Below are 12,359 nucleotides of genomic sequence, written 5' to 3' on the forward strand. Positions count from 1 at the left end.
GCAGAACTAGCACTCCTGAAAGAAAGGATATTCCTCGAGTCTCGGTCCGGCACACAGTTTTAATCTGCCAGGAAGTTTCATATCGGCGCACACTCCGCTGCAGAGTGAAAATCTCATTCTGTCACCATGACGTTTGTTGGAAGGTTGTCAGAACTGTCCCTCTAAATGAACATTAAACTGCTCTGTACCCCTTACTGATCCTTGCAAAAGCTAGCCTCATCATCCTTCTGAAATAGAGGCTTGCACTTCGTGAGCGAGATAGTTTATCTTCGTGTGGTGTAAGACTGCCACACACTGCTTGAACATAACTAACTGCTTCATACAGTCAACATTTGATTCTGATTCTACCTCTATAATGTTTGGCAGCCCAGTCTTCATTAAAAATAGCAATGTCAGGAAGCACTGGCATAGATCATTGCTGACCGATGTGACACTCGCTTTCGAAATCTCCTCATACTTTGTATACTCTTTACCATTAAATTATCCCCTAGGAATCTTACTTCATGAAACACACGCCTTCATGTTGAAAGGTACAATGACCATTTCCTGACGTTTGCTTTGGTAGTATATACAAAATAGAAACAATACCATTCCAAATCTCTATCATGACATTACCACTTACATGAATCTGGAACCTAACTCTACAAAAACCACAGGACAAGGTGTCGCAGGATGCAAAGAATTCCCTTTCCTAGTCTGAGATTGTGCTCCATCTCTGACAACCTCGTTGCCTGCGGGACGTTAAAATATAGACTTGCTATCTTCCTTCTTCCTAACGAGAAAGAGAACTACGGTGTAAGTTTCCAACATACAAATTCCAGCGTAGGCTTACGCACTCCAATGAGCGTGGAGCTCAGCCAGGTTTCCATATGCAACTGAAGTGGCGCCGTAAGATCGCCATTAGAGTGACGTCATCGAAGTTGCTTGTGGAATAGCCACGTTACTGTTGCGTCACTAACGTCGCTTTAATTTTGTAGTGCCCCATTCCTTAGCCCGTTATCGATTAGCAAGATTCAACTGCCACCTCGTGGCTGAATTTCGAAGCACCATCGCCGTATTCTGGTTTTCGAGTTAGTTAAACACCTGTCCAGTGAATTTGAGAAATGAAGTAACAAGGTTTCTGGAGTCAGTATAATTTCAGCTTGTGGGTTAGTTAAACACCAGTGAATTTGAGAACTGAAGTAACAAGGCTTCTGGTGTCAATATAATTTCATCTTGGCTGTAGCTGTTAGTAAAGCAACATGAACGTCCAAACATTAACTTTATTAGTAAAGCCAATGCTTCAATCTTCTCCCAGTTTTTTTTTTCTCTATGAGTCACGCCGTCATCTCTTTCCCTATATTCGCTAATTGTGTGTTATCACATTCCTCCTTCCCTCCCTCATCCACCCTGTTCTCCATGTCCATTGACGCTAGCACTCATAATTAAAATCCTACCTTACCGTATCTCTAATTATTGTAGTATTTATCATGTACGAATATAAACTATATGTATTTTTTAACTTACTACAGTAATTTTTATTTTCTAAATTTAGCTTAAGATGCTTACTGTAATAAATGCAATGTAAAACACATGTAGAATGCCTGGATACGTTAAATAAAAAGACACTATAGATATTCGTACATGAAAATACCTCTCCAACATGAATGCTGCATCATGGAAACCGCAAGTTTTCCGAAACCAAACGTTTCCCTGATTTCATCAAAGGCTAAAATTGTCCTTGCAAGAATCTGTTCGATGGTGTCCACTGGAGTCGCGTAGAAAATTTTCTTCAATGCCCCCACCGATAAAAATCCATATGGGTGTAATATCTGGCGAACGACCTCGCCGGGGAACTGGACCACCTTGACTAATCCACCTCTGCCGATACATAACATCTAAATGCTCCTGTATCGCAACAGCAAAATTCAGGAGTGCGCCGTCAATTTGGTACTATATTACCTGACGAACCGCCAAAGGAACGTCTTCTAAAAGCAACGGAAGGATGTTTACATGGAATGCTAAATAAGTCCGTCTATTTAAACGGGGAGGAAGTAAAATGAACTCAACGCAGAGTCGCCTGCCATACCTGCCCAAATGTTCACGCCAAACTTGTGCTGGTACGATTTCACATATGTGCTACGCGTATTTTCGTCATACCAAATGTGGCTGTTTTGAGAGTTGAATGGCCCTTCTCTGGTGAAACTTGTCTCGTCTGTCTACATCACTTCCCCTTCGAAATTTAGAATGTCAAATGGTTCAAATGGCTCTGACCATTACGGTACTTAACATCTGAGGTCATCAGTCCCCTAGAACTTAGAATTACTTAAACCTAACTAACCTAAGGACATCACACACATCCATGCCCGAGGCAGGATTCGAACCTGCGACCGTAGCGGTCGCGCGGTTCCAGACTGAAGCGCCTAGGACCGCTCGGCCACACCGGCCGGCTTTAGAATGTCGATGCATTGATTTAAGAACCACAGGGAACACTGATTCCTAGAAGCGCAATCCTCTTCCACCAAATCTTGCACTTCCTGTTGGTGTTATGGAAATATGTATTTGTCGCGTAGGACTTCCAATACTACAGCGTGCGAAACCTGTAGCGAAAAACAAACGTATACGTTTCACCATACTGTAAGGCATACAGTAAGAACACCGGATTAACCTTACATACTCCTGACGAATTGCCCATGGCCCTCGAGCTGGTAGCAGAATTTGAAACAACCATATCAAGAACGTTATCTTCAAACTATATAGTCAACGCGTAGTATTGTGCAGCGTCACCTTCGTTCATAACAAAACTCCCGGTCTCCCTTAACTGTCTAACGACTACTTGAAACGTATTCGCACTTGGAATTATGCAGTTTGGCAATCTTGTGTTATAAATTGCGCGGCCTCCAGTGCATTCTGATCCTGCACGCCGTATTCTAAATGCATATAGGCATATACGTCGAAGGAATACCGATAACGCGCTATCGAACCACTACGTTCGCAGCTGTGAAAATATGTGTCATGCCTACCTTTGTCATTGTTCCATCTACATCTACATTTGCATCTACATTGATACTCCGCAGTCCATCTTACGGCGAGTGGCGGAGGGTACCCCGTACCAATATTAGTCATTTCCTTTCCTGTTCCACTCGCAAATAGAACGAGGGAAAACGACTGTCTGTATGCCTCCGTATGAGCCCTAATTTCTCCTATCTTACCTTCGTAGTCCTTATGCGCAATGTATGTTGGAGGCAACAGAATCGTTCTGCAAACAGCTTCAAATCCCGATTCACTAAATTTTCTCAATAGAATGTCGCCGTCCCTCCGGGGATTCCCGTTTGAGTTCCCGAAGCATGTACGTAACACTTGCGTGTTATTCGAAGCGACCAATAACAAATATAGCAGCTCGTCTCTGAACTTTTTCGATGTCTTCCTCTAATTCGACCTGATACGGATACCAAACACTCAAGCAGTACTCCAGAATAGGTCGCACTAGCGTCCTATATGCAGTCTCCTTTACAGACGAACCATACTTGCCTAGAATTCTCCCAATAAAACCAAGTTACCATTCACCTTTGCTACGACAATCGTCACATGCTCCTTTCATTTCATATCGCTTTGCAGATATTTAAACAAAGTGACTGTCTCAAGCAGGACCCTACTAATGCTGTTTCCGAACATTACGAGTTTGTTTTTCCTACTCATCCGCATTAACTTACATTTAGTACATTTAGAACTAGGTGTCATTTATCACATCAACTACAAATTTTGTCTAAGCCATCATGTATCCTCCTATAGTCACTCGGGTCCGACACATTTATGTACACCACAGCATCATCAGCAAACAATCGCAGATGGCGACCCACCCTGCCCGCCAAATCATTTGTGTGTAGAGAGAACAACAGCGGTCCTATCACACTTCCCTGGGCACACCTGATGCAACCCTTGTCTCTGCCGAACACTCGTCATCGAAGACTACATATTGGTTTCTATAACTTAAGAGGTTTTCTAGTCACTCACATGTCTGTGAATTTGTTTCATGTGCTCGTACCTTCTTTAACGGCCTACAGTGGGGCACTGAGTCTAACACTTCCGGAAATCGAGAAATATGGAATCTACCTGTTGCCCTTCACCCATAGGAGTATATCGCGTGAGAAAAAGGCAAGCTGAGTTTCGCACGAGAGATGCTTTCTAAAACCAAGCCGATTCCTGGACAGAACTTCTCTGTGTCAAAAAAATGTATTATATTCGAACTGCGAACATTTCAAGATTTCTGCAACAAATGATGTTAAGGATATTGATCTGTAATTTTGTAGGTACATTCTTTTGCTCTTCTTAAACACAGGAGTCGCTTGCACTTTTTTCCAGCAACCGCTTGGGACTTTGCGCTGGGATAGAGATTCGCGATTAATAAGTAAGGAGCCAATGTCACAGAGTACTCTTTGAAAAACCCAATTGGGATTCCATCTGGACCTGGTAACTTATTTGTCTTCAACTCCTTCAGTTGTTTCTCCACGCCAGGGGAGTCTGTTCGATGGTCAGACGACGGTATATTTGTACGAGTCCCCCGCATGAACTATTTCTTAAACGTGAAATTTAAAACTCCGACTTTCGTTTTGCTATCTTCAGTTGCCATACCGGATTGGTCAACAGGTGACTGGATGGAAACATTAGACCCACTTAGCGATTTTGCATAGGAGCATAATTTTCTCGGATTCTCTGCCAAATCTTTTGCTTAGGTATGACGGTGGAAGTAGTTGTATGCTTCACGCAAAGCTCTTTTCACAGACGCGCTAATCTCCACTAGCCTTTACTTGTCATCATTTGCGCGTTCTCCTTTGAACCGAGAGTGCAACAGCCTCCGCTTCCTCAGCAGTTTCCGAATCTCCTTAATCCGCTTACTAGGGACATAATTTTCCAGAGCGCGATTTACAATCTGCTTAAACGTTGACCATAATTCCTCTTCGTACATCTTGCTGGAACTAAGTGAAGTCAATTCACTGTCTAAGTCAGATGCTAGCGACTGCTTATCTGCTCTTTCTAGCAAAAATTCTCTCCTAGCCTTCGTAACTGATTTATTAACTTTCGTAACCGTAGTTGCTATGATGACATTATGATCGGGAATCCCTGTTTCTATACTGATGTTATCGATAAGGTCCAGCCTAATCGGAATTACAAATTCTAAGATATTTCCATTGCGTGTGGGCTGCCGAACTAGCTGCTCAAGACAGTTGGCAGAAAACGTGTTCAAAATTACTTTGCATGACTGTCTGTCTGTACCCCCTGCAATGAATCTATAGACATCCCCGTCTATTCTCGGCAGGTTAAAGTCGCCTCCAACTAGCAATGGGTGATCTGGGTATTTGCGCGCTAGTGATCATAAACATTCTTTGAATGACTCTAGAACTGTCACAGCAGAACCGGGTGGCCAGTAAAAGCATCCAAAAATTAAATTGGTTTCTCCTAGACCTGTTATACTCGACCAGATAACTTCACTGTCACGCTCAACTTCGACGTCAATAGGGACTGAATTTTTATCAGCTGCAGCGAACACTCCCCCTCCTACAGATTCTAATCTGTCTTTCCGATATACGTTCTACGACTCGCTAAATATCTCAGAGCTTCCCATTTTGGGCTTCAGCCGCCTTTCTTTCCCTAGAATAATTTAGGCGCCAGAACTTTACTGGAGGACAATAAATTTGGAAACTTCGTTAAGAATATTTCGACAATTTTCTGATAAAAAGTGTCTACTCTGAAAGCAGTCGGCCTTCCCTTGCTACATATTGACTAGCGCGTGTTCATCAGAGTACCTCAAACTACCGCCTAACATAAAAAAACTCTAATGTGCACTCCACAAGAACTCTGATACACGAGTATCCGCTACCTTTGTGAAATGCACCTCTGACCTATCAAGGGGAGCCCTAAAAATCCCCAACCGATAACGTAGGTCTAGAAATCTGCAGTCAAGACCTTCACAGAATCGACGAATCCTCTGGTCGAGACTCTCTACTCGGCTCCAAACCAAAGGACCCGATCAACTGTGGGAACAATGCTGCAAATTGCAAGATCTGCTTGCACCTCACGCGTGAGGACAGCAGCCATCACCACTGCCTCCAGCCGCCTGTATAAACTGAGGATGGCCATGCGACAGGCGTCGTTGGTGCCGACATGAGCCACAACTTGCAGAAGACTGCACTCTGCATGCTCTATAACCGCGGATCACCTCCACATCTCAGATGAGGCTCCTCCAGCAGACATACTGACTGCACATCGGCTTTCTTTCCAGCCCTGATCTGCCTACCGTTGGAGCTCCCGATAACCATTAAACCGTACTCCTCGTGTGTCTGCTCGCACCCCGCTGAAGGAGCGGACACCTGTGCACTCACAGGGTGAAGGGGCCCTCTGCCTCGAGCGACGCGAACGTTGCCGGCCGATGTGGCCGAGCGGTTCTAGGCGCTTCAGTCTGGAACGGCGCGACCGCTACGGCCGCAGGTTCGAATCCTGCCTCGGGCATGGATGTGTGTGATGTCCTTAGATTAGTTAGGTTTAAGTAGTTCTAAGCTCTAGGGGACTAATGACCTCAGATATTAAGTCCCAAAGTGCTCAGAGCCAATTGAACCATTTTGACGCGAACGTGTAACCACCCGCCACTCACTCTGCTGTAAGGGCATATCAACCGCGTCGCGTAGACTAGGAGGTGCCTCGGTAGCAGTTCCCGAGGGAGAAACAAGCAACATCTGAGGTGTTCAATGTGACGCGCCAGATTCTCTGCCACCGCAACACCCCAAGGCAGCAGCTTGAAAGTAAGTGGCCCTAGCCAAAACCGCATTCAGCTGTTCGCCAACTGCGGCTAGCTCCTACAGCGTCTGCACATTGCATGCACACATCCTGCCCATCCTAGCAAGACTAACTGAAAAAGTAAACTGTAAAAACAGATAAAATAGATATGCAACTTGCTACTCCCCTGGTTTGTCACCAATGGACGCTGACGCCTCAGTGAACAACGAATTCGCTGCTGGCTGTTCGCAAGGAATGAAAATTGCGTTACAGACTGCCCGAATTTACACTTAAAAACTGTGGGCTTACACCTCGTAAACGGAAACACGCACGAAATTCTGGAAATATACACGAGGAAAAGACAGTAAAACACGAATTCGATCCCTGCTACCATCAACTGTTTAATTTTTGTATTGCTCTCTCGTTCGGTTTCAGCTAACCAAATGAAGAACACATATGGCCTCTGGCTGGATGCTTGAATTTGCACGCACGACGACCTGACTGGCTAACTTCAGAGCTTAACTCGGAAACGGCACAACGTATCGAATTTTTTTTCTTTGCAATTTAACTGACCGGCACGAAAAACGCAACACCTAATAGATGATGTGTTATCATTGTGCAGTTATTTATTTAATCAAAGTGAAACACTTCAACCAACTTTATGAGATGGGGAATGTTATTGGCGTTGCTTTGCAAGCAAACAATGAAGTGTTGATTGTTTATTGCACTAGCCTCAGCTGTTGTTTCCCTCACAACTTGGAAAACACATGGCTGAATGTGAGTGAATAAGTGAGAGTAAAATAATAGTGTACCGAAACAACTGTCGTCGAATAAATTTTGTTCATGAGATTATTTGTAGCCTTATTTTCTGCAGTATCTCTTACGATGTTAAATTACAAACTAAGTAAAATGAGGACCATTATGTTGTACACTTTGGCATCTCTGATCTGCTGCTGATGCAGTTCTCACGTATCAGGAACCGCCTACTACAAAAGGAATGTGATGAAGCTCCTGACACTACTTTTTTTTTCAGGACTATGGACTCGTGGAAGAGTCTTGTAATCCGTATCAGGGAACAGACGCACAGTGTACCACTGACAGCTCCTGCCGCAGGCATTACGTTTCTGACTACACGTATATTGGAGGTAAGGCGGTGAAACCATTGCTAAATATTGTACGTAAGTTAATGTTTTTGTTAAGATATATGGCCAGTTTCAGTAACTGATCTTTTTTAAGTTATTTCACTAAAGAAGAAAATAATTTGTAGACTTCCAACGGTCCTTAAAGGACCGTGGTTTAATTTGTTCGTTTTCGGAAGTGACGAATGCGGCTATCTCTAGTGAACTGATTCATTGCATGCTTTAAGTTCTAAGTGTTTGAAATAAAGTTGCTGTCTCTTTACAACTAGCTGTCTTCGAGGCTAGTTCATTCCACCTCTGTTTGCCTGGGTTTTGTGTCGCACGTCCAGTCACCAAGGAGTCACTGTCATCTATAATAAGTTTCCATTGGCAAGAAGTGACGCCATTTCTTTTAAAACCTTCTTACATTAGATTTTCCAGCTGGGTATCTGCCCTCATGAAGTTCTCCGTACAGCAGGGCCTTAGGTATCCGCATAACATCCATGTCTGATATATCTTATTACCAATTCTGTAGATGGCAGGTATTTAGTTAGTTACTTGTTCCATAGATCATTTAAATGATACTTTCGTTGAAATGATGTGGAATGAGTCAGTTTACAGGATATGTATACATCATTAATGTTAACGTTAATGAATACATTATTATTTTAGTCCTACTTATGCAACTAATTTTTTCTCTGATACCAGTTTTTAAGTAGAGATTTGCCAATAGAATAGAAGGCGATGTCCAGGAGAAAGATTTTAAATTATATTCAAAATTTGCTTCCCTACTTGTCAGACATTTTATATTATTAGGCAAATAATCAAAAATGTTTGTTGCTGCATATTGAAGTCTTCTCTGAGCCACTGACAGCTTTAACAATGGTTAATAAAAGTCGTTTTTCTCGCTTGCGTTGTTGATACGTATAACACTGCTCTTATCAGCTTTTCGATGGATTATTTATGACAAATTTCATTCACGAATATACGACGGTCGCTCCAAAAGAAATGCACACTATTTTTTTTAATCCATCTTTTATTCTACACGTTTGAAAGTTTTACAGTGTGTAGATACATCCTTTAGGAACAATATTTTCATTTCTCCACATAATTTCCATCACTCTCAACTGCCTTAGGCCATCTTGGAACCAGCACAGCAAAATTCTGGGACCAACCTGTCGGAGCCACTGTTTGGCAGCGTGCACAAGGGAGTCATCATCTTCAAACCTTGTTCCACGAAGAGTGTCTTTCAGTTTCCCAAAGATATGATAGTCACATGGAGCCAGGACAGGACTGTAAGGCGGGTGTTTCAGTGTTGTCCATCCGAGTTTTATGATCGCTTCCATGGTTTTTTGACTGACATGTAGCTGTGCACTGTCGTACAACAGCAAAACATCCTGCTTTTGCCGATGTGGTGGAACACGACTCAGTCGAGCTTGAAGTTTCTTCAGTGTCGTCAGAATTTATGGTGGTTCCACTTGGCATGATGTCCACGAGCAAGAGTCCTTCGGAATCGAAAAACACCGTAGCCATAACTTTTCCAGCAGAAGGTGTGGTTTTGAATTTTTTTTCTTGGGTGAATTTGCATGATGCCATTCCATTGATTGCCTCTTCGTCTCTGGTGAAAAATGATGGAGCCATGTTTCATCACCTGTCACAATTCTTCCAAGAAATTCATCTCCACCATTCTCGTACTGTTCCAAAAGTTCGCTGCATACCGTTTTTCTTGTTTCTTTGTGAGCCACTGTCAACATCCTGGGAACCCACCTGGCACAAACCTTTTTTAACGCCAACACTTTCAGTATTCTGGAAACACTTCCTTCCCCTATCCCAACGTAGCGTGACAATTCGTTCACTGTGATGCTTCTGTCAGCAGTCACCAATTCGTTAACTCTCTGCACATTGTCTGGAGTGCGTGCAGTACGAGGCCTGTCACTGCGAGGACAATCCTCAATATCGCCATGCCCGCTTTCATCACGTAATCTGCTTGCCCACTGACTAACTGTACTGCGATCGACAGCAGCTTCTCCATACACCTTTTTCAACCTCTTGTGGATGTTTCTCACTGTCTCGTTTTCACAGCACAGGAATTCTATGACAACACGTTGCTTCTGAAGAACGTGAAGTGTAGCAGCCACCTTGAAGTCATGCTGTGACGGCGCCACTCACGGGAACAGGTTGAACTAAGTTTGAAAACAAGCGGGAAGGATGTATCTACACACTGTAAAACTTTCACACAAACGGAATGAAAACTGTATTTTTACAAAAACAGTGTGCATTTCTTTTGAAGTGACCCTCGTATGTATTGTGACAGCGTAGTTAAAATGGCTATCTCCTTGAAGAGGTACCTATACGACTTCCGTGGTTGAGGCAGTCAGTGATGCATGCTAGGTATACGTTCTTGCTTCAGAAAATCAGTCCTGGAACTTCACCCTCTCACATCATTTGCAAAATTCTTGTCCTGCGAGGTATGTCAAACCTTCACTACCTTAAGTTATTGTGCACCTTAGCGCGCTGATTATGTTGCCACAAAAGGAAACTACAAATATTCGTTCTCGTAGTTATCTACTGCTTCGTACGCTTTTCTCCAGCACAGCTATAACATCTGCTTCTGCACAACGCAGTAATGACCTCAGTCAGCTTCAAGCAAAACTTTATCTGTTAGGACGAATCTTAAATGCTTGGAAGTATTAATTACTTCTAGAGAATAGTAGAGGACAGAAGACTGTTCTCCTTGTAGAAAACCACAAATAAGTCTGTAGTAATTGTTTTATTCTATAATTCATGGTCTCCATTATACAAGAACTTGACAGAATTTCAATGTACAATTTTTATGTTACTAATAGACGAAATTTAAAAAATCAATATTTTATAATCAAGCAATCGTCATACAGTACATAGGTCATGAAAACAATTTCTCAGTTTCTTCATTACAAACTGCAAGTCACAAATAACTAATACTATGTTGAAAAGTATTATCAAATTACGTTACGAACTTTCTCAGTGTTTGCATTGGACCAGATAAAATTTCTTCAGTTTGTGGCTCTTAAACTTGCTCGTTAGCTGCTTTTTGCCACTTTTGACGATACATCTTTATAACGTATGTTCAACAAGGTTTCTATATTTGAGTGACTCGAAATATAAGTAAACATAAAGATGATACTGTAAGAAGAATTTGACAGAACGCTGAAGTCCAAAAGTCGAAACAAAGGCCTAGAAAAAGATTATATTCCCTGAGAGCTATTGACCTCCTAGGGAGCCAGCCGTGTCGAAACTACTCCACTTGGTCAGGAAGACATACGCCACAGGACCTCAGACCTCAAGAAAGTTTAATAAGTTATGGTTGCAAAATATTGACACAACTTATTTACAGAACAATGAAAATAAAAATGATAGAAGTCAACCTCGCAAAAGATGGGAATGGGTTCCAGAGAAATGTAGAAGAGTACTAGCCAGGACTGACCCTATAATTTATCTTAGTAGGTAATTTAAAGACAGACAAACCTACGTTTATGGAATTTGTAGATTTAGATAAAGCTTTTGGCAATGTGGACTGGAATACGCTCTTTGAAATTCTGAAGGTAGGAAGGATAAAATACAGGAAGTGAAAGGTTATTTCCAACTCGTACAAAAACCAGGCTGCAGTTATAAGAGTCGACAGATATTAATCATTGGTTGAGAAGGTTGTGAGACAAGGTTGTAGCCTATCGTCCATGTTGTTCAATCCGTACATTGAGCAAGCAATGAAATCGCCCCTATCTCTCTAAAAATGGAAACATAAACTTACTTTTCAGTTTGATTCTCTTTATTTCCAAAACGCAGAATTATGTGACTAATTCTTTCATTCATGAGACGCAAACATTGCTTCGTGATAGGCTGTATCATTTACCCTCTCATTTCAAAACACAAAAGAAAATGGAAGCATTACACGAAGACACACTGACTGTGCACTATCAAACTTATACTTCAGCATATGTTGATTAACTTTTCATCCTTATGTGGGCTTAGTTTTAGTACAGAAAACTACCATCATCACAGATGAAGGATGCTTATCGCCATCTTTCGAACTCTAAAAAGTCGAATCATTGGCATAAGGGACACAGCATCTTAATGACTGATCAGAATACCTAACTGCATATTCCAGCGTGATAACAGAAGACCCCTCACTGAAGTGTACACCACAAATGCCCTTAGGATTATATGGATAACTGAGTGGCCTGCCCTGATTCGTCACCCCTAGCACAAGTCTGAGATGTGATAGGAGGATGTATACTTTCATCTAAGTTGCCAGCCGAGGATCTTCGTGAAGCGACACAGTAGGTGTTTCAAGCATGCAAGAAATTCCTCAAGCTGACATTCGTAGGCTGTTTGCTCCCATATTACAATGAGTACAAGAGGATAATCGTGCCGATGGAAGTAACACCTCATACGTCGATTCCTCAAGCTGTCATTCGTAGGCTGTTTGCTCCCATGCTACAGTGAATACAAGAG

General features: G+C 42.3%; 1 protein-coding gene across 1 annotated transcript in view; it reads left to right on the forward strand.

Moving 5' to 3' along the window:
* LOC124578090 (dipeptidyl peptidase 1-like) overlaps positions 1-12,359 on the forward strand; it is a 94,807-nt gene that overhangs the window by 66,426 nt on the left and 16,022 nt on the right. The window contains exon 9 of the mRNA XM_047131229.1: positions 7,784-7,895. Coding sequence (XP_046987185.1) covers positions 7,784-7,895 — 112 coding nt within the window. The remainder of the gene's footprint in view (positions 1-7,783; positions 7,896-12,359) is intronic.

This window comes from Schistocerca americana, chromosome 1, assembly GCF_021461395.2.
Source record: "Schistocerca americana isolate TAMUIC-IGC-003095 chromosome 1, iqSchAmer2.1, whole genome shotgun sequence".
Classification (NCBI taxonomy): domain Eukaryota; kingdom Metazoa; phylum Arthropoda; class Insecta; order Orthoptera; family Acrididae; genus Schistocerca; species Schistocerca americana.